Source organism: Rousettus aegyptiacus, unplaced genomic scaffold (assembly GCF_014176215.1).
Source record: "Rousettus aegyptiacus isolate mRouAeg1 unplaced genomic scaffold, mRouAeg1.p scaffold_m13_p_12, whole genome shotgun sequence".
NCBI lineage: Eukaryota > Metazoa > Chordata > Mammalia > Chiroptera > Pteropodidae > Rousettus > Rousettus aegyptiacus.
Genome location: NW_023416287.1, coordinates 93855460 through 93882830, shown reverse-complemented (window position 1 = coordinate 93882830; position 27371 = coordinate 93855460). Strand labels below are relative to the sequence as shown.

At 68.8% G+C, this 27371-nt stretch overlaps 1 protein-coding gene and 1 pseudogene across 6 annotated transcripts in view; both read right to left on the bottom strand.

Annotated features, from left to right (window-relative positions):
* The window catches only part of NFATC1 (nuclear factor of activated T cells 1), an 87046-nt gene extending 61696 nt beyond the window's left edge, over positions 1–25350 (bottom strand). For 2 of the 6 annotated variants that reach the window (XM_036230178.1, XM_036230179.1), the window contains exons 1-3: positions 25108–25349; positions 12401–13499; positions 2124–2283 (exon numbers count right to left, since the gene is read on the bottom strand). In XM_036230178.1, coding sequence (XP_036086071.1) covers positions 2124–2283; positions 12401–13499; positions 25108–25234 — 1386 coding nt within the window. In that variant the 5' untranslated portion in view covers positions 25235–25349. Of the gene's footprint in view, positions 1–2123; positions 2284–12400; positions 13500–20751; positions 21110–25107 lie in introns of those variants that run through there. The other 4 variants (XM_036230177.1, XM_036230180.1, XM_036230181.1 and 1 more) reach the window with 4 other exon arrangements.
* Positions 4847–4964, bottom strand: LOC118610469 (annotated as a pseudogene).
* Positions 25351–27371: the final 2021 nt, after the last annotated feature.

The following is a 27371-nucleotide window of genomic DNA, read 5'->3' as shown; positions in this document are numbered from 1 at the left end:
TGCGGCCGAGGCAGGAGCCGCCCCCGCCCGGGAAGGCGGCAGCGCCAAACGTCGGCCGGCCGCGGGGCCGCGCCGAGCAGCTCGCCGAGCAGGTAGTAATTGGCACCGCGCGCACAGCCACGAAAACCCGCCGCCGTCCCGGGCCGGCCGCAGGCCGCCCTCCCAGCCCCTGCCCTCTGGTGCGGGCCGCCGCCTGGGCGGACAGCCACGTGCCTCCACGCCCTCCGCCCCTCGCAAGCTTTTTATTTACCTAGATGGAATGGAATTAATAAAACCACGATGCCCTACTGGGCACCCCTTCCGCGTGCACCATTCCCTGGATGGCCGGGTGGGGCGCCCGGTCTGTGGGTGGGGGGCGCACACTGGGCAGAAGCACCCTTTGTCAACGCTGCACGGCCTGGAGCTCTGGGGCGGGGCCAAAGTCACCCCCAAACTCACCCCAGTCACATCAGGGGTCTGGAGCGCGTACGTGACCAAGGGGACCTCTGACGCCCGCCGAACGGCCCGTCTGGGAGTTCACTGTGCCCCTAGAGACGGGGGGACACTGTGTCCCTGCCTGCTAGCGATGGCCGCGGTGACTCCGAAGCCAGGTGAGCGGTGCCCCCAGAGCGCTGTGCGGCAGGGCCACCCCCAGGCGCCGCCCACCCCTGCAGGAGGCTCCCTGCGGGGTGCCTGCCTGTCAGCCTCCCCCGCGCGAGCCCGCACGCGCCGCCCTGGGCCTGACGCCTCCATGCGGATGGGCCGCTGGGCCACCGGGCCCCAGCTCCGCCCAGCACACCCGCCTGTGTCCCACGGCCCCGTGAGGCCAGGCAGGAGCCACAGTCTGAGAACCTCGGTTTTACGGAGGGAGGCGGAGTCGATTAAGTCCACCACCGAGGACGCCCGGATGAAAGGCTGGTCTACGGGAACGGGATGCGCTGCGGTGGACTCCGGCGGTGGCCGAGGGATCTCGGTCCGCTGTGCCCGCCCGCTGTTGGCCACGTGCGAGAGGCCAAGCAGCAGATCGCGCCCTCGGCGACTTCCGAAAGCGGCCCAGGAGGCAATGGTGCAGGGCAGGGGCCTGCGGACCAGGCGAGGGTCAGGGTCAGGGCCGGTTCCGAGGGAGAGGCCCAGGGCTCTGCCACGGGCCAGGCACACGCTCCCCACCCACCCGACCCATATGCTGGTGGGACCTGACGTTTCTGAGCAGGGCTGGGCAGGTCTGGGCAGAGCAGCCGTGGGACCCTGTTCTGCTGGGCTCTGCCCATGACCGCAGGCCACACGGGGCCGGTAGCCTGCAGGACAGCACTAGGCCGCCCCCAGATATACCGGTAGCCCCAGACCCCAGGCTTCAATCTTCACCTGGCCCTGGCCATCACACAGGACTCTCCTGTGCACACTGCCTGTCTCTCCCCACATGGGGGCGTGGTCACGGGGAGACCTGTGTCCCCCGCTGGTGCCGCCCGCGCACAGAGCACCCGCTCAGGGTGGACGTGGGCACCACAGCGGGGCTGAAGCCTACCGCCCGGCCACTGGGAGCAGAGTTCAGCCCCCTCTCAGCAGACACGAGCTTCTCTCCTCGGTCCGGATAAACCTCTTCCCGTGGATTTGTTACGAGAAAGCTCCTCAAAATAAACACTTTTGTTCAAGGTTATACTTATTTTCTTTTACGTTTTCTATTCTAACGAACCTCAAAAACTAAGCAGCGCCCACGGCCACGTCCACCGCGAGGCACAGGACGTCCCGGCTCGCTGCCCGCCAGCCCCGCCCGGGTTCCCCTGGCCGAGCGGCTCTGACCTTCCGTGTCAGAGCCGCTGGGACAGGTGGACAGTGTCCGTCCAGACGAAGAGCAGCAGGGGTGGCGGCTGAAGTCACCCAGCGACGCACCACAAGCCAGGCGGCCGGTCAGCAACGCCTCCCATGCGTCCCCCCGCACGCGCATGCCGCTCATGTGGCCCGGGCCAGGTTTTCACACACCCAGCGCCTGCGTCCCCAAAGCGCAACCTCGCTGAAGAGGGTTCCCAGTTCCCCACAGCTGAGGGATAAGCTGCGGTCACAGGGGCCCGCGGTGTCCGCTCTGGCCTCTGAACGCACCGAGGGCAAAGGCGGGGCGTCCTCACCCCGCGGCCCGGCCCGCGCGGTACCTGCACGCTGGGGTGTCCTCCGGCCGACGCCTTCACGGCCCCCCGGCTGCCCTCCGTCTCGTAGTGGGCTCGGTGGTGGGACTTCGGCTGCACCTCGATCCTCAGCTCGTAGGGTCCCGAGTGCGACGGCAGCTGCCAGTCCAGAGCGGGCAGGGTCGGGCTGGAAGGAGGGCGGAGCGTTAGACGCCGTGCACGCGGGCCACCCGCGCCCCGCCCCGCCGCGAGCCCCGCCCGCCCCACCGTGAGTCCCCGCCCACCCGCCGCGAGCCCCGCCCGCCCCACCGTGAGTCCCCGCCCACCCGCCGCAGGGCCCCGCCCACCTGCCGCGAGTCCCCGCCAAACCCGCTGCGAGCCCCCGCCCATCCCGCTGCGAGCCCGGCGGACCCCCATCAATTACGAAAGCTCCGAAAGCTCCGGAACATTAAGATCTTTCTGGAATCACGGAGGGCCGTGCGGGGTCTGAGACCTCGCGAGCCTGGTTCTCTCCCCCGCCCCTGCCACCCTCTGGGACTGGCGGCCCCCAAACCCCAAACTGGTGCAGACAAACGGGACAGCCTGCCCAGTGGGGACCGAGGGAACAGCTGTGCAGCCAGGAGGTCTCCCTGTCAGCTTGTTTGTCACTTAATGTCACCCAGAGGTGAGGGGTAAGGGAGAGAGCATGGCATGTGTCCCCAGAACCCAGGGCTCTGCACGCAGACACAACGGCCCCGTTCCGTCGGTGACAGCCCGGGCTCTGCAAGGTGGGCCAGGTGCCCGAAGCCGGGTCTGCACGACCCCGAGGGCCTCTCCCCGCCCCCTGCAGGACCAGCTGCGGGGTCCCGACAGGACGGCCACGCTGCCCGTGCCTAGCCCTGGTTGGCCAGCAGCCGGAAGCACCTCCCCTCGGCAAACCGAGACGTGTAAGCATGAGGAGGCTGTGCCCCAGTCTGAGCGAAGATGCAGCCAGAACCTCCGCCATCATAATGGGACCCCCACAGATGCGGGCTGGCAGCCAGCGGCTGGAGCGCCCAGCCATGGGGGGCGGAGCCAAAGACAGCCTCTCAGCACAGGGACGGCTCCCACGTGGGGACAGGTGAGGGGTGGTCTCCCACAGCCCTCAGCCCTCTGCTCTGAAAGCGCGGTCCCATGTACGGCCACCTCGAGCCCAGGGGTCTCCCTCCCCCCTGCCTGCCTCTGCCTGGTGGTTTCGCTTAAAGTCCTCTCTGCCAGGGGTCCTCAACCCCCGGGCTGCAGACTGGTCCCAGCCCCTGACCCATCAGGAGCAGGCCGCCCAGCAGGAGGGGAGCGGTGGGCTACCCAGCGAAGCTCCACCTGTGTCCGCAGCCGCTCCCCAGCGCCAGCATCACCGCCTCAGCTCAGCAGGCACCGGGTTCTCACGGGACCACCAGTCCCTGGGGCCGAAACGACTGGAGACCCCTGCGCTTTGCCACCAGCCTACGACCCAGCGGCCGCGAGCGCGATGGGCGAGCACCCCACTCAGTCCTCACGCCACCCGTGTCCACCCGCTTCTCACCCCGCACCGCCTCAGTCGCCGCCAGAGAGACCCAACCCTGTGACCTGACCAATAAACACGGCATCGACAGGTCCGCGCCTGAGAACGGGAAAACGCGAAGTCCCGGGGCCGGGCGGGCGAGGCAGCCCCCGGGGGTGCAGGGGCACGTCTGAGTGACGGACGGCGGCGGGGCACAGCTCCCGGCCGGGGACGCGCCGCGGTGCGCGCGGCCGCCTCGCAGGCCGAGGCATTTCCTGCCTGAGGTTATCAGCGTCACTGCTCCGTTTCCGGCGACTCTGCCGGGAGGAAGGAGCGGCCGCTGCCCGCCGGGCCGCCCGCAGGGGCCCGGGCGGGGGACGGGGCGCGGGGCCGACACGTGACGACCACTTCAGGGTGCCCGCCCCGGCCCCCAGACAGAGGGCGCTGACCCCGAGAGCCCGGCGCCAGCGGCCACACCTCTGTCGACAGCACCCACTGTGCTGCCCTTTGTCACACGTAAACCGTTAACCTGGGTAACAGACATCTTTGGCTACAAATAGAAAAGGCAGCAAATAAAAAGTTAGGTCCCTCTGACTCCCTGGAAACTAAGGCGGGGTGGACGGAGGGAGGGAGAGAGGGAAAGAGGGAGTGCGGGGGGTGGGGGACAGGGGGAACCCTGCCCCTCGACTCAGCACAGACGGCTCAGCACAGACAGGCGCTCCGCACCCAAACGTCACAGGGCGCCGTGGGGCGATCTGCTCGCGGACCCTCGGTGGGGCCGGTGTCACGGTTTGCACAGGGGAACGCCAGGACAAAACAAACGTCGTAACGTAAACACTTAGAACGACTGTCGGGGGCTGGAGATGGCCTGCGTGAGTTTGGAAGGTCCACAGCGAGTGCTAATTTGTCTGAGTCAGAGAAAAGCCCTAAGGCTGGAGCTCAGCAGCCCGAGGCAGCTGCCCTCTTCCCGCCTGCCTGGAGCTCCCCCGCCACAGCCCGGAGCCGGCTGAGGGCAGCAGACAATGCCACGCCTCAAACTCACCTTCCGCTCAACCCACTTTTTAAAAAGTCGCACCCAATGCGACTAGGAAAACAGGTGGCTGAGTTCGCGCCGAAGGCGCCTGGATCTGCGCAAACAGAAGCCATGACGCTGTCCACGTCTCGGATCACCCAGAGAAATGACCTCTGTGCTTGGGTGTGCGTCCGGGAGCATTTTCATATAAAAACGTGTGTATCTTTTTAGTTTGTTCTATGCCCACAGCACCCGGTCTTCCCAGGCGGTCTCCCATCCAAGTATTGACCAGGCCCGACCCTGCTGAGCTTCCGAGCTCAGACGGGATCCGGCGTGTTCAGGGTGGCGTGGCGTAGACTGAAAAGTTGTATCTTAATGAAATAAGATACATAACGTGATACTCTGGCTTTGTAAAGATGCAGCGCTCACGTTTCGAATGCCTCAGTGTGTTGGTCAGGGACGGTTCCATCACAGCCTCACACTGTCCCGCGAGAACTAGCCAGCGCTCTCCCGCTGGCCGCGGGGTCCCCAGCTCGCGGCTCTCCACCCACACCAAAGAGGCAGACGTCGGCTCGTTCCCTCCGCCCGGGTGGCAGCCTCATGAAACGCGGGCGAGCACGTCCACACCACGTCCACACCCCGGGGACTCGCGCTCGCCTCAGACCGCTGTGAGTCCCGTGTCTCACGTGTGTTTTCCTGGAATCAGGGCAGCCTCTGGCCCCATCTCGAAGGAGAGCCTGCTCCTCGGGGCCTGCAAAGGCCGCTCCAGAGTGACGGTCACTGTCCTTACTGAACACCGTCAGCCAGGCGAACCACGCTCACGACCCCCGGGCATGAGGCGAGACCCAGCGAGTCGGGGGATAAACAGTGGGGTGTGGTCCTTGCCCGTCGCACGATGGGCAGCTTCCGGAACACGGCACAGGGACCACACGCAGGCGGACGAGAGCCTGTGGCCCGAGGCCGACCCCGCAGAACCTGCAACTCCCAGCGGTCCACGCGTCTTTCTCGAATCCTTGCAAAGTTTTCGCTTATGAAGTGAGGATGCCGACCAGCACTCGGCCGCGGGAGGGTCCGCCAGGGGCGGGGGAGGGGCTGGGGTGCGGCCAACCTGGCACCGGGTTCCGCAGCTGGGCCGCCTGTCGGCTGCGGTGACCGCGGAACGTGTCATCGGTGGGGACTGGGGCTGAAGGGGACATGGATGTCTCTGCAACTTCGTCAATTCTCGAAACTCAAAGGTTTTAAATGCTCGTCACTGAGCCTGGTACACGGGGACCAGATCGTCACCCGCTAACGGCATCACCGCCTCCCAGAAGGGGCTGCAGGCTGCGGCCACACACGGCCCCCGCCCCCCGTCCGCGCTGAGCGCTCGCTGCTTCCTCCACGCGACTGTCACTGCCGCCCGCCGGGGCGCAGGTGGCACCGGCGGAGGATGGCTCCGCGCCCACGGCCGCCCCAGGCCGGAGCGCCGACGGTCTGTGGCCGCCCAGCAGCGTGGCTCCAGCTCCGCTGTGTGCCAGGGGCTCCGCTGGCCCTGCTGGGCGTCGCCGCATGTGACAGCTCACGGGAAGCGAGTCGCGCCCTCCTCGCTCTGCGCCGTGCGGGGACGAGGCCTCCCCGGGTGGAAACAGAGGCCCCCGCACTCCCGGTCTGAATCACCTGCTCCCAGCTGCTGCGGCCGCCCGTTTCCCACGAGAAAGCCTCACTGTTTACCGAGCCGTGTGCTTCCTTCACACAGAAAAGCTGTGGAAAGTCTTTCTCAAGCTCCCTCTAGCACCGAGGCCACCCACACGCTGACCCAGAGCAGAGGAGAAGCCGGGTTTCCTCGGCCACGGTCCACGCTGTGGGGCTCACGGCCAGCCGCTCCCTCTGGCCACTCGGGACGGGCTTTCTGTCCATCCGGCCGCCGCTGACCCCCCGTGTGTCCGAGTCCAGCCCAGGACAAGTCTGGCCTTTCTGAAGCGTGGAGGGTCCCATCCTGGGCACCTCGCTCCCGGCAGTGACGCAGGGGCACGAGGGGGAGGGTGTCCATCCCCACAGCTGCCCGCGCAGGCCGGACGCAGACCGCGGCGGGCTCTGAGGGCGGAGCTCAGCATCGCCGTTCACGGCGACGCCCTCTGCCACGCGGGGGACCCCGGAGGCACAGCTGCACTGCTGAGCGCGGGAGGCCTGGGGGGTCGCTCCCAGCTCCCGTGGGGGGGAGGAGCGGCTGGCAGTGCGCCCCGGGCTCGCAGAGTCCCCTCTCCTCCCAGGCCCTCGGCGGGCAGCGACCCCCCGGACTAACCAGGGGCACCATGGGCGCCGGCCAGACCCTCAGATCCAGCTCTCCATTTAAAACGGAGAACCTCCGCCAGGCCTGGCCGTCAGCGACCGCCGAGAGGGCCGTGGGCGCCTGCCCCCGAGGGGCGGGGTCGCGGGCCGCAACCCCAGAATCCCCCAGACCCAGCGCTAGCGGGAGGAAAACAGGGGGGGCCAGGACAGGACAGGAGCACAGCCCGGTGACCCCGCGGCGGGCGGTGCCCGCGGAGCCCGCGGCGTTTCCCGCACCGTCGTGAGCCCCCGCGAGGCCATCGCCAGAGCCAGGCGCCGGGGCTGGGGCCGGGGCCGGGACCTGCCCGCCTCGGAGCGGGAACTTCCCCGGAGCCCAGCCACACACGTCCAGGGCACGGGGCCTACGGCTTCCTGCTCTCTCTGCCGTGCCTAGAAGCTTCTGTGTGCCCCAGCGTCCCCATCTGTAAAATCAGCTGCCCACGGGCGCCGTGTCCCCGGGCAGGGCGCTGGCCAGCCCCGTCCAGGGCCCCGGGGAGGGGTCCGCGGGCTTCCGGGCCGCACGCCCCCGACAGCCTTGCGGGGCGCCGGGCCCACGGCGGCTGCTCCCGCCTGCGCACAGCGACCCCCAGGAGGGCGGCGCCGCTCCCCATGGTTCCGGCAACGTCCGAGGCGCGACCACGCCCCGTGCCACACAGCACCGGGGCGCGTTCTCGGGTCCCGGAGGCCGCCACTTAGATCCACAAGCAGCCTGCACAGCAGGCAAAGAACCGACTGTCCGCCCGAGGGGCCTCCACACGGCAGGCCGGAGGACGAGGGGCCGGTGGCCACCACACGCTGAGGCCCGCGCAGGCCCCCGCCCGCCCCGCGTTCCCAGCGAGACACCCTCTCCACAGACGAGCCTGCCCTGGCACAGCTCGCGGCCGGCCAGGCGTGCAGGTGGCCTCGGGTCTGGGGACAGAGCCCGGCACGGCCGCGTGGGCCTCGGTCCCGCCCCGCTCTGTGCGCAGCGCCCTCGCCGCGGACGCGGGCCTGTCGCACACCCCACGTGCCGGAGGCACTCGGAGCACGGGCCGGCGTGTGCAGCACGGGAACGTCACCCGAGTTGCTGCCTCTGCTGGACACCAGCTCCACGCTGTGCGCCGGCCCAGCTCCTGCAGGCGCCCTGGACACAGCGAGAAAACCGCAACCCCGTCCCGAACTCAGGGCGTCTGTGCTCAGGGACCGGAGGACACGGGCGACTGGGTCCCACTGGCGGCGTGGAAGCTCCGACTGCTCGTCCCCGTTAACTCTTACTGGCCCGGCAAGCTGCTCTCTGGTTCCGGGCGGCGGCCCGTCGGCAGGGCGCAGGGGCGCGGGCCACACGCTGTCCTCGGGAAGCCCCTCCGCTCCGTCTGCGGCCACCGATGCCTGTGTCCCCGGGCACGTCCCCCAGACTGGAGGCCGGCGAGGCGCCCAGGCCTGGACCGTGGGCCGGGCAGGCCCGTGGCGGCCCCTCTCCCGGCGTTTGGACCGTTACACAGAACCAGCCAAGATTTCAGATCTCGACGGCAGCACATGGCGTCCGGGTGCAGAGCCGCAAAATCCACATCACTTCGCCCCGTGCAGGAAACGCCTTGGGTTCCTCGCTCTCCTCACGGAGACGGCCGCAGGATCAGAGAGAGACGGGGCCCGCAGCTGCACACACACGCAACCCAGCGCGCCCTCTGCCCTGAGCCGCCATCGCGGGACGCCGCCGGCCCGGAGCTGAGAGTCAGGACACGAGCCCGTCCCACGTGCCGGCCGTGGAGACGGGGCGGGGCCCCGCGCGGTGCAGGCGTGCGGGTCTGGGCGCCATCGCGAGTGGTTTCCGACACGGGCACGCCGCCCCATGCTGCCCGTGACCCCCAGGTCCCCCTGCAGAAGCCTCTGGAAGGGGCGGGGCTGAGGCCGGCGCGGGCCTCACGGGCCTGTCTGCTTCGCATTGTGCTGACGGGCGTTAGGCTCCCGGTGCTCCGGCCGCCACCTGCGGCCTCTGGGGCGGGTCTCCCACGAGGACGGGAAATCCGTGGGGCCTCCCGGCTGCGGGGCCTAGTGGGTGGGGGCCGCTCCGGGCCAGGCGCAGGCTCGAGTGCCGGCCCCGCACCCACAGTGGGGCCGGGACCAGCGACACCACACACCGGCCTCTGCCCGGGAGCCCTCGTGCAGCGCGGCTCAGGCACGGCCTCCCCAAGCGACCCTGGCGGGCCGGCGTGACCCCCGCGGGGTGGGGCGCTGGCCGCGAGCTGCCCGCCGAAGGCACCCTTCATCTTACTCCCAACTAGAATAAACTCTGAAACGTTTGGACAACTGACAAAACGCCATCAGGTCGGCAGAACCGTTTGAGGACGTGGAAGCGGACGCTCGGGTCCGGCTGAGACCATCCAGGCCACCGCCGAAGCCCAAGCCACGCGACCAGCCTGCAGCCGCCCAGGCCGCCAAAGCCACAGCCCAGACCGACCCTGCCCCTGGCAGATCCACGCCGCCAAAATCACGCAAACCAAAAAGCCAAGACACACGGGGTTCAGTTGAACGGGGTGCCCCCGCCTTTCCCAAACCAGCTCCTTTCCGGGTCCACACACCTCGTGGGGCCGCATCGCTCTCGAGGCAAATTCTGAGACGACGCCGGTGTGGACGGCTGGGGATCATGAAACTTCCAAAGCCGGGGCTTCCCACGGGCCTGTTCCCAGGGGAACCAGGTTCACGCCTAGGGGACGGCCCGGGGCTTACAAGGCACGCCGCCCACGACAGACGTGCGGTCACACGTGCGTGTGTGAGCAGGTGAAGGGACCTCGACAGCCACCCCCTGAAAATGCCCGTCGAGAAGTGACGAACACCGGCCAGGCCCTGGGACCTGGCGCTGGACGCCCCGCCGCCCGCTCGGCACAGGCGGCCCCGTGGAGGCCGCAGGCCCCGCTGGCGTGGAGGCCGCGGGCACCGTCCACACCAGTGCCCTCAGAAGAGCCTCAGCGCCTGGCCTGGGCCCTGGAACCTGGATTTCTTCGAGGGGCTCACACGTCAGCTGAGACCTCATGCCTCTTCTGAGCTTTACGAAAGGAAGCGCCATCTCTCAAACTCTAAAATGGGTCTGAACGCCAGGACCACGAGACGCTACCAGACACCGCTGTTACGCGCACAAACAACTTCAGCAGCAGCAGGGAGTGGGCACCGGTCTTCAGCCCCGTGGGCCTGCCGGCCACTCGGCACGGCGGCGTGAGCCGTGAGCACCGGGCGGACGCCCACGGCCCCACACGGGAGCCGCCGCCGCCGTGGCCAGGCTCCCGGGGAGAGGCTCGCGCACACGCATTTCCCCGAGGCCCCTCCTGCTGCACGGGAGGAGCCGTGCACGGGGCTGGGCGCGGGGCTGGGCGCGTTCTCCGGCCAGGACCGTGCAGAGCGCGGCTGACCCGCCGGCCCCTGCGCCGGGCACTTCCCCGGCAGGAACTCCGGCCGCCCTCTCCCGCGAGCAAACACCGCGACCTCCCGCTCCCACGGGGCCGGCCGTGCCCGGGACCAGGAAACACATTTCGACGTGGACCAGAGCGGCGGGAGAGGTCGGCTTCCCGCCCTCGGAGGGCAGTCTGCGGCCCTGCACGTGATGCCTGGCGTCAGCCCACAGGAATCTCGGGCGTCACACCTCACCCGGCTTGCGACAGAGACAAAGGGCGGTCGTGCGGCACGAGTGACCGCTGCCCGCCCGGCCCAGGGCAAGCCTGCTTCCCGACTACGGGCCGCACGCAGGCTGGTCACGAGACGGCCACCTGCCAGAAACACCGAGTGAGCCTCGAGGGGAGAGGCAGCCAGGTCACCGACAAAGGCTTCCTGCCATTGTCACCGGGATGCGGGGGGTGGGGGGCCGAGCTGTGCCCCCCTGGAGTTCTCAGGTTACATCCTGACCCCGGGACTCAGCACAGGGCGGTGTGTGCGCACTGGGACTTTCTGCGGCGGTGGGGTGGGCCCTGATCCAACGCACCTGTGTCCCTGTCCGTAGGGGACAGCCGGGCTCAGGGACGGACATCGAAGGGGGAGGCGGCCTCGCAGGCGCCGCGGGGCGCTCGGGTGCTGGACCCCCACCCCGTCCGGCACCGGGGTCTGCCCGGCAGTTCGCGAGTCGTTCGCAAACACCTGTGCTGCCGTTATCTACGTGTTGGTCACTTCACCCTCCCCCGACGTCCAGACCGGAGTGATGTCCCGTGACGCGTGGCCGCGACCTCCGTGGTCCAGGGAAACACAGAGAGTCACAGACCGCTGGGCTGGAGATGGTCAGCACCTGGACGTTCTCACCTTCACTGGCGTAAAAACGATATAGCGCAGCAGGTGTGAACGGTTCTTAAAATTTTTAAATGCCTCCCACGTTCAGGAATTAACTTGTTTGGATGACTTTGGAAATTCTGGCTTTTTAAACCTCGTGGCATTGAAAGCGAGAGCCGGGATGGAAATGTGGGTGCCCCTGATGCCCGGGGGCCACCTCCGCCTCCTCTCTGCAGCCTCGCTGGCTCCCATCACCACCCGATCGCCTCACGAACTGCGGACCCTCGTGCCGTTTCTCTCGGAAGGGGGTGGGGTGGCTGGATCCCTTGGGCACCCAGCACCGAGCTCTCGTGGCCCGGGGGGCGCCGCAGTGGGGGAGGCAGAGGCTGCGAGCAGAGCAGACTCTGACACAGCCTCGGGAGTGGGCGGCACCCCTAGGCCCACCCGCCTGAGGGCGCACTGCGGGGGACCTCTGGGTCCCACTCCCCGTCTGCTTCCAGGAACCATGCAGCCTCCGAGGGGGCCTCGTGGGCTGGAAAAGGCACTGCAGGCGCCCCGCCCCAGGGGCGGCCCGGCCCCACGGAGCCAGGGGAAGCCATCTCGGAGGCGAGGGCACTCACCCTGCCGCGGCCGTTAGTGGCCCACCCGCTGGGGAAGCTGTTCCCTCGAAAATGAAAACACAGGCTGAGAAAGTGGACCCAGAGGCGCAGCCCAGACACCACGGAGGGAGAGGCCGCGGCCCCGGGGCGCGGGAGCCTCAGGGAGCGGGCAGGGCTGCAGCTCTGGGAGCTGCTCAGCGGGGCCCCATCTGCGCCGAGGGCTGACAGCAATTAGGCGGGAGAAGGGACGTGGGCGAGCCGGGAGGGGAAACACACAGCAGAGAGACCGCTCGGCTTCGCAAAACACCCCAGACGCCGAGCGCACGTGTGCGGGAGCCCTCCCCACGGGCGGACGCGCGCCCCGCGCCGGGGGCCGCAGCTGCACCCCTGCGCCTCGGCCTGCCCCCCGGGGACGGGCCCTCTCGAGAGGCAGTTAGTGAGGGCGAGGCCGTGCAGCTGCGCCCTGGTCTCACAGGGCCGAGCCCTGAAACAGGGAGGTCTGGACCCACCGACGCGGAGGGACAGCGCCAGGGGGCCCTGCGGGCAGACGTGGGGCGACGCACAACCTGGCGGCAAACCCCGCGGCTGGAGGGGCCGCCGGCCCCCGCCCGGAGCCGCGTGACGAGGCGCGTGGGCTCCAACCCCCCCCGCCACCGCTCACCTGGCGTAGGGTGCGGGGGACCTGGGCCGGGCCCACTGGTACGGCTGCTGCGGCACCGCCAGGAACTGCTCGCAGAAGGCGCCCTTCCGCACGTGCTGGAAGGCGGCGAACTCCTCGGGCGGCGCGTCGGACGCGGGCGGCGTGGTCCCCAGGTCCTCGCCGGCCGGCTCCACCTTGAGCGCCCCAGCGGGCGCGTGGTCCAGGGCGGTCCTGCGGGCCTTGGTGGGCACCCCGTCGCCCAGGTCCAGGCTGCCGTCGGTGCTCAGGGCGTTGATGGCGGCCACGATGGCCGAGCTGGCGTACTGCGTGGTGTCGCCCAGCCACGTGTCGTCGGTGACGCTGACCCGCGGCGAGCCGTGTGGGGACGGCGCGGGCGAAGGCTGCGGCGAGCAGGCCGGCTGCCGGCCGTCGAGGCCGTACTTCCGCTTGTTGCAGGGGGACGAGGGCCGGGAGCCGCGGGGCCCCAGCCAGCTCTCCTCGGTGACGCTCGTGCGGGGCGAGGCGGAGGGCGAGTGCCTCGGGGAGCCGAGCAGGCCGCAGGCGCCCAGGCCGCGGGGGAAGCCGTCCTCGGGGTCCGTGGTCTTGGGGGACACGCAGGGCGACTGCCACGGGGACGTCTGTGGGGACGCGTACGGGTACGAGTAGTTGGACTCGTAGGACGAGGCCTCGGAGTTGCAGCTGCGTGACGACAAGCTGCTGGCCGGGCTCAGGCCGGCCGGGTCGCGGTAGGCCTCCAGGCCGGGCAGGCTCAGCGTGGCCGTGGGCGGGGGCCGCCTGGGGCCGGGCAGGACGCCCTCCGCCTCCACGTCGGGGAGCAGCTGGCCGCTGCCGGGGGGCAGCCCCAGGTACGACGTGATCTCGATGCGCGGGCTCTCCAGGGCCGGGGCGCCGCCGGGCCTCACGTGGCTGGACGGCAGGAAGTAGCCCGCGGGCCCGCCGTCCCCCATGGCCCCGTACGCCGCGGGGTGGCTCGCCGCCACCACGGCCGAGATGTCGGGGACCGCCGTCTGCAGGTCGTGGCACGGCGCCGGCAGTGCGGGGTGCGCCGTGGCCAGGGGCAGGCCGGGGCCGAGGCTGGACGGTGCATAACCACAGTGCTCTGGGGACAGAGAGGAGACGAAGGCGTGAGGAGCCGGCCGCCGGGCGCCGCACGACCCCGGGGGCGGCGCGGGAGCCGGCTGGGCTGGCGCTGCGGCCTGGGCCTGCCAGCGGCCCGGGGACGGCCAGCCCTGGGCCCCCTCCACGCCCCCTCCCCTCGGCGGCCTGAGCCCCCACGCCCCACGCGGCCTGCCCGGCTGCCTCCGCCCGACACCCCTCCTCCAACTGCTCACTCCGCCCCAACCACCCTGCCCAACGCCCCGCCCCCTCCCCAGTGCACTTACACGCCCGACGCCCCCACCGTCCTGCGGCCTCTCAGTCCCGAGGGCAGGACCCGGCCCCGCCTCGGCCCCCTCCACTTCACGGCCCGGTCCGAGCCCATGCCCGGGCCTGGCACGTTAAGGGAGCTGGACTTGCTTAGCAGGAGAACAGATGGGGCCGGACAGCAGCCGGGGGACAGGTGGACGCATGGGTGAGCTGGACGGATGGACAGGTAGGTGGGCGGCGGGTGGGTGCGTGGATGGGCGGGCGAGGCAGTGGGGTAGATACAGAGACCTGTACGTTTAAAGAGAGTTTAACGGGCCGATCGCCGTCGAGATGCCCAAACCAGCAGCTGCAGAGAAAGCCCCCCAAGGTGTAGATGCCAGCGTAGACTCTGGGCGTCTCCCACGCGCGCTGTGACGGTGGCTCACGGCCTGGGAACCCCTCTTCTAAAGACGAGGCCGACGCATAGCTGGGCGCGAGGACCATCGCGTTCCTCACACCCTCGGGGGGCTGCTTGTGAACCGCGCGGGCGCGGCCAGCAGCAGTTACCAGGGGGCCGCGCGTGGGTTTCCGGCCTGAAGGACGTTTTCTAACGGGTCCCCGGTGCCGGCGTGTGCCGAGGTGGCGCCCCGGCTGTCCGCGCCCCGGCTGTCCACGCCCCGGCTGTCCGCGCCCCGGCTGTCTGCGCCCCGCAGCGGTGGGGCCCCGGCACTCCGCACCCCACTCCTGCCGCTGGCGCGGGCTGGCGAGGCCCCGTGCGACGCAGCTCAGACGCCCATGTGGGCGGGCGCCAGGCTCTCGCGGGGCCGGCTCACGCCTCGCGGCACTCCCTCGCAAAGGAGGCACGACACCCCTAAGAGGCGGGACCCGCCCCCGCTGTGACCTACTTCCACGGCCACTCCGGGTGGCCGGCCCCTCCTCATCCTCGCTGACAAGCAGCTCCGGCTTGCACGGCTCCCACACCCCTGACAGACGCGCCGCGTGCTGCCCCCTAGACGGCCGGCCGGGCCCCTGCCACGGGGCGCCGTGGACGGCTCGGCACGGAGGCAGCTGCTCCAAGTCAGCGCCAGGTTCCCGAGGGCCCCCGGGGGGCACGGAGCCGTGACAGCGGGAAGGAGACAGAGCTGAGACGGAGAGTCCGACCCTGGGGTGCGGACACCACCTGCCCGGGCGAGGACGGCGCGGAGCCTGGACGGGCCACTCCGGCCGCGGCGTCCTCGGCACCACTGTCCCCAAACTCTCCCGTCCCGGCCGCCTCTGCTCCCCGAGGCCCCAGGCCACGGGGGACACACGCGTGAGGGGGGCCGGGGGCCTTCGCATCCCGGGCCAGGGCGCGGGGACCAGGGCCTGACCCCGACGTCGGCGCCAGGCCTGGCCTCCTGGCCCCTGCCCGGGGCAGCGTGACGGCCGTGCACGCCGCCGACGTTCCCTGGGACCCTGGCTCACGCCAATACCCTCTCGCGCTCACTGACCCTCTGAACACAAAAGCTGAAATCAGATCTCAAAAATCTGACCACACTCTTCGTAAAAATCAAACCCAGAAAGGCACTTCCTGGAGGAAGTCAGGGTTCCTCGGCAGGAGGGGCCACGGGGGCTGCGGGCTGCCATGGGGACACCATCGCGCCCGCCCGGCCCCGCCCGGGCGCGCGAGTGCCAGGCAGGTGGCACCTCGGCAGGAAACGCTCCTGCGCAGCCACGTACCGGCTGGCGCGCACCGTCCCGGGCACCTCGCACACCCGCCAGCTGTGCCCCCACGCACGCGGCCCGCCTTCCTGGCCGGCCCGGCCTCCCGAACCTTCCCAGCCACTAGTCTGGTTAAAAGAAAGGACACCGGTGTTCCCGAGGCCGGCGGCGTCCGTGCGACGGCAGCTGAGCCGTCGGACGCCCGGCACCCTGGACAACCGAGAAGCGGGTGTGAGGCCGTGCGGTCCGTGCGCGGGGCGGGAACCTCAGTGCTCAGACCGCGACGAGGGGCCGCGCTACTGTGACTTGTTCCGACAGTGAGCGTGAGTCAGGGAGGCGTCCGGCCGCCTCCGTCCCCGGCACCTGTCCACTCGCGACGGGGTCCACGCCTCCTGGCCCCCACGTGCAGTGCCCTGCCCTGGAAGCACCCCCCTTTCTGGAGGTCCCCACACTCAGGCCCGTGCTGCCCGGTGGAGGAGGCCCGGCCCCCGTACTCACGCAGGATGCCGGGCCTGCGTCTGTCTGAGTCTTTCCCCATGCGGACACACAGGTTACCCGACAATCCACAGAAGGCCAGCTTTCACCTTAAAGAGAAATCGCCAACTCCGGGAATCGTGGCCTCAGGCGTGAGGCCGGTGGAGGGCGAGCGTGGTGGGGAACGGGAGCCCCATCCCCCCCAGCGGGCCCGCTGCCCCGGGTCTGGGGTCGCTGGAGGGGGCTTCGGCTGCGTCCCTACACTGTGGCCCAGTCAGAAGGTATCATCATCCCTGCAGCTCATTCTCAGAGACAGCACCGGCCCCACAGCTGAAGCCCCACTTCTTGGCAGGAAGGTTATTCCGAGAATTAAATGAAGAAAAAAACAGCAAGTAACAGAGCAAGTCTGGGGCCTCCCCACGAGCTGTCCGCCCGTCGGAAGGTTCTGGAGGGAATGGCGCGTCAGTGGGGGGCGGGGAGGCAGGAGGGACCTGATGGGTCCCGGGCGAAGTCTTCTCCAAGCATCTAGTGGAAACGGGGTTTGTGGTCAAGGCGAGGGCCGTGGGGGATCGGGGGGGAGGGGGAGGCCACCGACAGCCAGAGCGTCCCACAGGCTGTGACGTGCGACTCGAGGACACTGAAGCCAGGGGCACTGGCCTGAGCCCGAGCTCCCCGCCCGTAGCGGTTACGGGACACGGGACAGAGGCCTGAGCGCCAGAACCCGCCCGGGACACGCAGCCCAGCGGGTGGCCGGCTCCCATCGGACGACGAGGCTGAGGCCCCCCAGGTCCCCTGCCTCCTCCCTCCCGCGCCCCCAGCCCCCCCCCCCCCAGTCCTCGTCCCCGCCCGCCTGCCAGGCACAAGGGAGGCCGGCTGCGGAGGGCGTGCACGAGGCCCCCAGGCTGGCGGGGCGCGCGGCGAGCCCCGTGCCCAGCGACTCCGGCGAGCCGGTCGTCAAGGCCGCCCCGTCTCATTCTGAGGGGTGACCCCTCTGTGAACCGAGCGACTCCGCTGTTCCTGACCACCCACCACACAGCACGTCCCCGTGCATGGGACCCCGGCCATGCCCGCCGCGGCCTCCCTCGTGGGGCCGCCCAGTGGGCGTGTCCGACGGAGCAGCCACCTCCGCCCACCTACCTGTCCCCTGGCCTCGCAGCCGTGAGGCACACCTACTTCTGTCCTCATTCTGAGGGGCACCTCGTTAGCACTGCCGGGGGCCTGAACCCACAGAGCAAGCTCGCGGGTGAGCAGGTGGCGACAAGTCAAACCAAACCTGAACACTCTGGGCCCGGCCCCCACTGCACTGCCCAGGGCCACCCACGGGCGCCCACCCACGGGACGACAGGGCATTGGCCACCCGACAACTGGCCAGGGACAAGGAGCCACGAGCAGAGAAGACTGTGGACTGGCCAGGAGTGGACCCGGGGGCGGCCACGCGTCAGCCCAGACGGCGCTCCCGGGGGGCCTCGGCCGGCCCGACCTGCTGCCTGGTGGACGCGTCTCCTCCCGGTCCTCAGCTGTCACTCCGTTTTCAAGGAATCGCAAGCACCTGCGGTGCCCCTTCCTCGCCGTGGGCCCCTCCGACAAACCACACCGACCCGGACGTCCTGCCCACATCACTGTCCTTGACAGAAACACCTCTGTGCTCCGGCCCCTCGACTAGAGACAGGGCCGAAGCGTCCCAGGCCCCGGCTGTGGCAAAGGGCAGGAGCCCACAGCGTCCTCGGTCACCCTCGCCCCCAACAGCGGACTCGGGACCCTGGCGTGCCCCCGAGGACGGCCAGGCGTGCTGGCGGGGGGCGCAGAGAAACCTGCATCATGTCGGGGATGGCCCGACGGGTGGGAGCCACCAGCGGTCCCCTCGGCCTGGCCAAGTCCCTCCCGAGTCACCAGGGCGACAGTCCTGGCAGCAGCCAAAATAACTGAGCAAACAGGAGCCTGGGCGGGAAGCAGGGCCACACCCGCCTCCCAGCCGCAGCCACAGCCATTTCCTGAGACCCGGAGAGGGACAGCGGGCCTCCTCGAGACCCCGCCTCCGGCCAGGAAGCCCACTGCCCAGGCTTCTGCCGCAGCAAGCATGGGGAGCGGCAGGACCCCACACGCCTGCTCAGCTCGAATAAGTCACTTTTTAATTTCTCTTTCCTTCCTCCCAACAAATGGTTACCGACTGCCTTACCGGCACCTGCGGGGTACTCTGGGAATAAAAACCCCAAGACCCAATCACCCCCCTTGAAGTAACAGGTAAGACAGGAGCCTGTCAGGGCCACGCACCCAACGAGACCACGAGGTGGCCTGACCGACAGGGAGGGCGCCGTGCTAACTCAGCCACTGGCCCTCGGTAGCCAGAACATGAGGATTCCCCTCTCAGCTCAGAAGGCATCGAGCCAGACACGAGCCCCAGGGCCACCCGTGGACTGGGTTGGCCTGTCCCTTTGATGCGGCGCCTGCGCTTGTGATCGACGTATTCTAGAAAGCTCTGTGTCACCAGGCTTCGGAGCTCACCTCAATATTAGCCATTTGCTTCAATCCAGGCTAGTGCAGAAAGAACTGGGAGCTGTTTCTCCCCCCCACTAAGAGCTGGAGAATTTAATGTAACGATGTAACAATGGAGTAATTAACTTAGTAATCAATAATTACAATGTAATGTAAAAACTAATAAGAACAAGAAAAAAGGACTTCATTCACGCTGCCCAAACCTGGAAGCGACCAAGACGCCGGCCGGCGGGTGACGGGCGGACGGGCTGTGGTCCATCCCGACGGCGGCCATCGAGCTGCAGGCACGGGGGAGCCTTAGACGCGGACGGCCAGCGGAGAAGCCGGCCCGGGAGGCGGCGCGCGGCGCGACTCCACTCAGCGGGACCCTGGCGGCGGCCGGGCGGAGGGGTGAGGGGCGAGCGCCCCGGGGTCTAGGGCTGCGAAACTACCGCGCGTGACAGGACGCGACACGCGTGATGGGTGCGCGGCACGACACGTGTGCCCGAACCCGTGAGGCGCGCCGCGCCGGGAGCGGCTGCCGTGGGCTCTGCGGCGGTGGCGCAGCGAGGGGGGCCCCGCCACGGCGGCCGGCGGCCCGCGGCGTGTGGGGACTCTGTTCCTGCCCTCGATTTTCCTGCGAACCTAAAACTGCTCTAAAAAAACTCTTAATAAAAAGGAAGGAAAAAAAGCATGAGCGTCGCAAAAATGTATTAAAAAGGAATGTTTTCTGTAACTTTCCAACACCGAGACACAGGAAGGGGCCCTCTATCTCCCAGGCCTCCTCTGCCCAGAGCGAGCCCCCGCACCTGAGCCCCTCCACCCCCCGAGGCCTGCCTGCAGGGGCCTTAGCGGGAAGCCCCGGAGGGTGGGCTCGGGGCTGCACCCAGCAAGGACACTGGAAGCGGCTCGACAGTGGCTGCAAGGAGGCTCAAGGGGCAAGCTCTGCTGAGCACACGGCACGTCCCCGGACCAGCGGTGGCCCGGGAGGGCAGGGGAAGTCCTGGTCCGGCCGTCCCTCGCACTGTGAGGGGTCGGGATGCGGGACACACTTCTACCCTGTGCCCCTCTCTGGGGTATTTGCCAAACGCACTGAGGGGATTGAACACCCACCCCACCGAGGGACAAAGTCCTCCCGGAAAGAACCCAGCGAACGACCACAGCGCCTCAGGCCACACACCCGACAGGAGCATGCAGGCCTCCGGGGCCCTGCTCCCCACCTTCTCGGCCCCCAGGACCCCAGAGGCCTGTGAACCTGCGGCCAAGGCCAACGACGAGGGAAGCTGGTCCGGGAGGGCAGACAACCAAGTGGAGCCTTGGCCTGGTCAGAACACCTACTTTTCAAAGACGAACAGTGTTACAGTTTTGAGAAGAGAGGCCCAGAGCGACATGGAAAATATTATACAGCCGCGGAGGAGAGGAAGGGCGCTGCCCGGGCCAGGAGCTGTGTGCAGCCTCACCGCCCCCCGCCACGTGGGCAGGGGCAGAAAGCGGATCCTGAGCACAGCACGGAGAGGCGGGGGCGGCTCCGGGCTCCTGCACCGGCTGCTCGCCGCGGTCTGCCCCCCAAAGGTGGCCGTGGTTTCCAATAGTTCGTATTCCTACTCTGGACCCCGCTCTTGGAGGGGAGGGAACCTTTGTTTTGACGAAGAAGATAAGATGGAAGCGCGAAGAGGCCCCTCCCGCCCCTCCCGCGGCCGCGGCTTCCACTCTGCCCTTCCTCTGGAGGCCCGAGGGGCGGATGGGGGGCTGCGTGGCCCCCCTGCCCTCTGGCAGGAGCCGCTCGCCACCTGGCCCCGCGCAGTGTCCAAGTCGGCCTTGGACGCTCGTGTCCCCTGGCGGGAGCGCGCGCCGCGCGGAGCAGGGGGCCCCCTCCACGGGAAGGCTCCGAGGCCCCGCAGGGTGTGACCTCGGGCAGGAGACTGATGCTCCCGACGCCGGAAGCCCCCGCGGTGGCACCGAGCCCCACACGCCTCGGGCGCCATGACCCGAGGGGACGCACGCGGGGCCCCGGCCCGCCCCCCACCTCGCCGTTCAACTCGACCTGTTTTCCGCTCGCTCCGCGGCGCCCAGGCGCAAGACGCCAGCGGTGAACACGCTGTGGGCGCTGCCCCTGACCTGTTGGGCCGGGGTGTGAGGGGGGGATGGGGGTCAGGAGGAGCCGGGGTGGGGGGAGGAGAGGAGGGGGCGGAGGCGGCCCTGGGCAGACGCGCGGGGAGGGCGGCGCGGCCGGGGCGCACCCCCAGGCCGGCCTCTGCACCTCCAACCCCTGCGTCCCGGGCTCTGCACCCCAAACCGGCTCCCGGACGCTCCACCCCGCGCCCTGCACCCCACCGCTCCGCAGCCTCGCGCGGACCCACCTGGGGCGGCCGCGGCGGCGCCCTCGTCGCTGTGGTTAAACTCGAAGAGGAAATCGAAGTCGAACTCCTGGTCCTCCTCCAGCCCCGTCATGTCGGGACCGACCCGGCCGGGTCAGAGTCCGGGGTCGGGGGTCACTGCCCGGCGGGGGAGGGGTCCAGGGTCAGGGTCAGGGCCGGGGTCCGGGCTTGGGGTTGCAGTGGGGTGCAAAGGTCGAGTGTGGGGCCGCGTCGGGCTGGGGTTGGGTCCCGGGTCTGGGGCCCAGAGTCTGGGCCGGGTCGGGTCCCGGCCACGGGCACCTGTGGTCGCGGCCCCGGCTCGGCTGCGCCCTGCACTCGGCCGCGCGTCCCGGTAACGTGACTCCGGCCCGCCCCTCCCCCGCCCGCCCTCCCCCGCCGCGCCCCTCCCCCCGCCGTTTCCGGGTTCACATAAACAAGCGCTCGCCGCCCGCGGCTTCCGAGTTTTAAATAAACTCCGGGCGAGCCGGGGCGCACGCCTCTCGCTCGTGTCCCCCCGCCCCCGGCGCCCCACCCGCGGGCGAGTTCCCAGAGTGCCCCCACGGGTCCACGCCCGGGTCCGCGCGCGCCCGCGCCTGGGGGGGACTCGGCGCCCCGGCCCCCGCCCGCTCCCGGCGGACCCGCCTCCGCCCGCTCGCGCACCAAGTGGCGCAAAAATGGTGCCTGCTTCCCAAAGCGAGGGGACGCTGCACCCAGGCCCGCGGACTTTGAAAGTTAGTGTCCGTGTGCTTAAGCCTCCGAACCGCCTGTCCTCCCTCCGGGGACAAAGGATCGGCGCGTCCGGGCTGGCGGAGGCCACGACAGGCGCGTCCCGCCGGAGGCCCTGGCCTCCCGGACGGAGCCCACCGGGCGCGCGGCGGGCAGGCCGAGGAGCGCGCTTCTCCCCGGCGGCAATGCCACCGCCAGCCCCACAGCTCAAGATGTCGCCGGAAGTGCCGCCAGAGGGGGAGGCTTTCCGTGGGGCCCGGGAGCGCGCCCTCGCTAGCAGGCCCGCCCACGTGCGTGCGCTGGCGAGTGCGGCCCTCTCTGGCCTCTGTTTCACTCACAGGCCGTTGCCTCCCTGGCGACCACGCGCTTCTGGAGGACCACCCGTTAGTCCCCTGACTTCCTAAAGCCCGTGTCCACGCTCTGCCTGCACGAGTGAGCTCGCGCTCACTCCACCAGCAGCGCGAGCTGGGGGCGGCTAACGAGGCGGGCGCACGGGCCCTACCTCCAGGCCCGCGGCAAGTTTAACATAAAAAGCGAGGCCTTGCCCAGCGCCGCGCTCGCCCTCGCTCTTTCTCCCAGCTGTTTGTGCTGACTGTGCCCAGGGTCTTGGCACCACGTAAAACCGTCTGGAATAGCAAGAGAAGGTGGCGAGGCGACTGTCCAAGAGGCCGAGAATCCCCCGCTGGGCCTCCAGCGGGCAGAGAGGGCGGCGGTGCCGGACCTACGCTTTGCAGCCGCTGCGAACGCTGCTAACGTGGCCTCCTTTCTGCCCTGCAGGCCCTTTGCCCTGCGGGGATGCTTTTTCCGGAAGCGGGGACCCTGCTAATCACGTGACCCCCGCCGGGACGCTTCTCTCCCATGACCCTTTGCAAGTGGCTGGTTTTCTCCAGTGATAAACTATGGTTCACTTTGGCCTGATTTAGTTTCTAATAATAGTTCTCACTTTGAGATGTATGTTGGAGGGTTGTTTTGTTTTAGGTTGCCTTTTTTGCTGACCTTCGGGCAAATGGAAGTTCTGGTTTCTGTTGAGTGTTGAGAAGCCTTGAGAAGCACAAAGTCTCATTTTCTCTCTTCTCGTTTTTTTGTTTGTTTGTTTTTGCAACTTCAGCTACCTTCTCATCCCCGCCAAAAACTGACACACGATAACAGCCCGATCATGGCTCTGGGCTAAAGCGTTCTGCTCCGAGGTGGGTTTATAGCGGGTGCACACCTGGGCCCTGCGGAGTTCTGATTCAGCGCTGCTTTTCCTGAAGCTAAGCTGGCCTCACCTAGTTTCAGATCCCCAACCCGGGTGACCAGATGGGGTGACAGTTATAAAAAAAAAAAAAAAACCCTGCTCCTCTGACCGGCGCCCCTGGACTTCCATCTTGCGAGCAGCACGGCGCTGTCTGCCGCGGCGGCAGACGCGCCCGTCTTGCCCGAGCTGTTTGGCTTGGCGCGCTCTGCCAGGCTGTGGGTGTCCCCGGGCGCTGCGCTCCAGCCCTGGGTGTGATGGTGCCCGGCGCCAGCACCTCCTCTAATCTGGATTAGGAAACAGGGCCGCGAAGTTAAGTGGCGAGAGAACAGGGCGAGCTTTGTTCTGTCCTGGGAGCCTGGGGGCATGCTGTGCAGGTGGGCGGCTACCTGCAGGCCCGGGCCGCTCTGCGCTCTGCGGGGGGCAGGCAGGCGCCTTCAGAAACAGCGGGCCTAAGGGGCCTCCTCGACGCACGCACTGGGGCAGGGGGCGACAGGGCGGCCCTGGGTTCTCAAGGGGGCTGGCGCTGCCTTGGGGGGGGCGATGGCTGTGACCACAGACCCCACCCCCCACCCCAGCCCTGGCGAACCCTGCTCACGTCCCCCGCCTGTCGACAGACACGGAGGGCTGGATCAACTTCCCAGTTAGCCTAATTTTGTCATCCTTATAAACACACCAATATTTGTTTAGTCAAAGGGCACCCTGCACCTGGCACTGCCTTGTAGCCGGACGCCTTCGAAACGCACTTTCTTGAGGAAGGGGCAGGAAGGCGCGCCACTGCCCCCATGGGCGGCTTCCCTCTCTTCAGAGAAAAAAGGTCCTTTACTGCAGGGCTCGCCACTGACTGGTTAAGTAAAAATAATGTATGAACTTCGAAAGGCCAGCGTTTTTTTTTTTAAAGCAGTGATTATAAGTATGTGGGGGAAACTCTGAAATAAGCATCCAAGGGTTTGCAATCAAAAAGAAAAAAGAAAACTTCAACAAAAATCTTAAACTTTTAAAAATAGCTCATCCTGTAAACATTACCTGATGTTTACATTTAAACATCTTCTAAATTGGGATGAAATGGTGAGACACATAAGATACACTTTCCTTCCCCGACGCCGAATGCTAGGCCACGCCGCAGATGCCAGGAAGGACACCGAGGACAGGCATTGGCCTTCTCCGCCCGGCGCGGGGGCTCGAGCCCTCTGTCCGCGGCACCGCGGGCCCCTGCGGCGGGCGGCCTCGGGGTCCTGCAGGCTCGCGGGCCTGGCGCGGGGGCAGAGCGGGGAAGCGGCGGCCACCCGCGCGGCGCGCACCCGACGCTCCTGGGGCCGTCTGCGCCGGGCAGCCGGGGGTGCTCGGCAGCGCGGGCAAGTCGGCCGGCTCGCTTCGCGTAATTTAAATAAGCTGCTTCGGCGCTGATAAGGCATTTGGCAACGTGTCGCCCAGCTGCCCTTGTGCACTTGCCACCGCAACCCTTCGTGGGGTGCTCGTGCCCACACCCGGCCTGTCTCCAGGCACCTGCGGCAGCTTCCCGCGCAGGAGGCCGCGGCCGCTTTGCTCGGCGGCGGTTCTCCTAAGGGCAGGAGGCGAGGGGGGCTGTGCCGGTGAGCCCGGTGCGGCCGCGCTGCGGCGGGGTCGCGCTCTCGGCCAGCCGCGGACTCGCCTTGGCCAGGCGTCAGGGCGGACACTTGTGCCACCCTGTGACATTAAACAAGCAGCTGGAAACTTGGCGGTCCCTTTTCAAACTGTCCTGAAACATTTTCTACGGTTGGAATGTTCACAACTATAGGATTGCAAAATGGCTTGAATTAGGGGCGGTGTTCGGACCACGCTTTTGGCCACTTTCGGTCCAGCCTGACAGCGCGCGGAGCCTGGCGCCGGGAGGGCGCGCTGGGGAGGGACGCGGCCCCCACGCCTCGCGGAGCAGGGCTGGTCTTCGAAGCCACAGCGTGGCCTCACCCCACTGGGAAAGAAACCCGGCCACCATTCGTTACCCCCAAACTTCGCTTCATCCCAAAGTCCCGTGCGTGGTTCTGACGGCCCTGACCTCGCGCGGTCCCCACACCGCCCGCCTTTGAACTGAGTTTCCACCGCCAGGATCCGCGCAGGCGGCACCGGCCGAGGCCGAGTGCGCGAGCTCAGCGCTAGAGAAGAGGAGACACCTATTGGCGAGAAGGCGCGCTCGAAATCGGGGCCGCCCGGGGAACACCGGGGGACACCGCTTCCCAGTCCGCGCTGCCGCCGCGGCCCCGCGCCCCTCCCCGCGCGCCGCCCGCGGCCGGCTGGCTCCTCGCCGCGACGGGACCCCGCGGGGCGCGCGGGCGGCGCGGGGGCGGCGCGCGGGGGCCGGGGGGGTCGCCTGGGCTGAGGGCTGGAGGGCCGCGCGGGGGGCGGCGGCGGCGCCGGCTTACCTTCCTCCGCTGACTTCATGGTGCCGCCGGCGCGCGGCGCGGGCCCCAAAGTTTCTCCGCTCCCGCAGACTGCAGCCGGAGGGCCGAGTGGAAACTTGGAAGGGACTGGAAAACTGGTACTTGGCATCCACGCGGCGGCGCGAGGAGCGGGAGGAGCGGGAGGAGGAGCGGGAGGAGCGGGCACCGCGGACCCGGACCGGCTCGGGCTCCGGGGGAAGCCGACTGCCCGGCGGACGCGCGCTGCCTCGGCTCAGCGCCGCGCGCCGGGGGGAAGCGGCATCGAGGGGCGTGTGCGCGCGTGGCGGGACAGGCTGTGGCCCGGGACCCGAGCCGGGCGGTGGGGCTCGGAGGTGTGCGCCCGCGCCCGAGTCCCCGCGCCCGGCCGCCGGATCCCACCGGCGACTCCGAAGTCTCCAAGTCTCGCTCTGACGCAGGGCCGCGCTCTGCCTCCTGCCTTTTTAAAGCTGGAAAACACCTCCCCCGCCTCCTGCCGCCCGGCCGCTCCCGCGCCCCCTCCCTGCCGTGACATCACGCCCCCGCCCGCCCGAGCCGGCGCGGGGCCGGGGGGACAAGTCGGCGAGCGCCCGCCCACAGCCGCCCCCCCCCCCGCGCTGCCCCACGCTTGGCCCGCGGGGCGCAGGGGGGGGTCCAGAAGGGCGCACGCGGGGACCGGCAGGCGAAAGGACCAGCCCGCACGCGGGGTCCAGAGGGTCGCACTCTGCCCTAATGAGGGGGGGGGGGGGGGGGGGGGCGGGGGGCGGGCAGGACGGCGGGGGCGCCGAGAGAGCCCTGCATGCTGAAGTCATTATGTAAAATCGCAGGCTTCCCCGCCGTGGAAATTTGGAAAAGCGCTCCCGCTGGCAGGCCCGAGAAAGGAAATTCCCACCCCGCCAAATCACTAACAGATTGCTCGGCAGTCCGGGGCCTCGACTTACCGTCATTTTATTCTGTAAATGCCCTGGCGACCCGGCCGCCTGTTGCAGGAGCTGGGGCGGGGGCGAGGGCGGCCAGGGCGGCCCCTCGGCGGGTCCCAGAGCCGCGGGCAGGACCCGGGCCTGCTCGAGGCGACCCTGGGGTTCCGCCCGGCGGGGCCGTCGGCAGCTCCGACGCCGCGGTTCGCGTTACACTTTCCTCTTTCAAACCCTCGGCCTCTGCGCGGCTCAGCTGCCAAACGGGGCTGCATTTTTTCGTCGGCCTCGGATGGAAGGGATTGGAGTGTTAGGGCGGCAGAAATGTCTGGTGTATGAAAATCATAAATCTCTTGCACGACACCCTTACGTGGTTTAAACTAAACCTAAAAGCAAAAGGCGTGCCTGCCACGGGGACCCAGGAGGCCTGGCGGACGCCGGTGGGTGCCCCGGATGACACCAGGCCTAGGACCCAGGGAAATGGTGGGGAGGGGTCGACATTTGACCCAGACGGGGGTCTCGCCTGCTAATCCAGGGCGATATTAAAGGACAGGACCGTGTTCCGAAGCGTCCACTCCACAGGACTGAAACCTCTCTCTGTCCCGCTGCCCCCAGGCCGCGGGCCCCTGGGTGTGGCTACCTGTACATCTGCTCCCGGGCTGAGCGCCGAGCTCAGCACTCGCCTGGGTATCCCAGGCGCATGGAGGGGGGACCCCACGTGGATACATGTGGGGGGCAGGGGACCTCGCGAGGTCACTGCGATTGGGGTACCCCGCAAGGAAGCTGGGTGCGGGAGGGAGGGGGCGCTCATCCCGCGCGGGAGGCCGCCAGGGGGCGCCAGGGCTGCGCCGCCCTCGCCCCTTCAACGAGCTCTTTCTGCTCTGCGTCCTGGTGTCCCCAGACCTGGGTGCCAGGATTTTGCCCGGAGAGTTTCCGTTCCCCCCATCCCCCGCCCCAGGATTTCGCCCGGACAGTTTCCGTCTACCGCCCTCTTCCCTCCTTCCCCAGGACGCGCCTGGAGGCGGGGACTGAGGCGCGGGGCAGGGGGGCGGGGCGGCCGAGGGAGGTCCCCCACGCCGTGTTAAGACCGACCCCAACCTCTCGCGCTTTCACACGCGCAGGCGGGTGCAGCGGGGCCCACGCGGGGCGGGGACGCCCCTGGATGGGGAGGCGCCGGGGCGGGGGGCGGCTGTCGGCCGCGGTCGCCGCTGCTCCCCCCCAATAAATAATTTTCACTCCATCCAGAAAAGCTCTTTTCCTGTCTGCGCTCAATGCCCTCCTTATTCCCCCGCCCGGTGACGGAATCCCCGTCTGTTTCCCTGTGTTTAATGCCGTTGCCGGGACCACGGTGGCCGC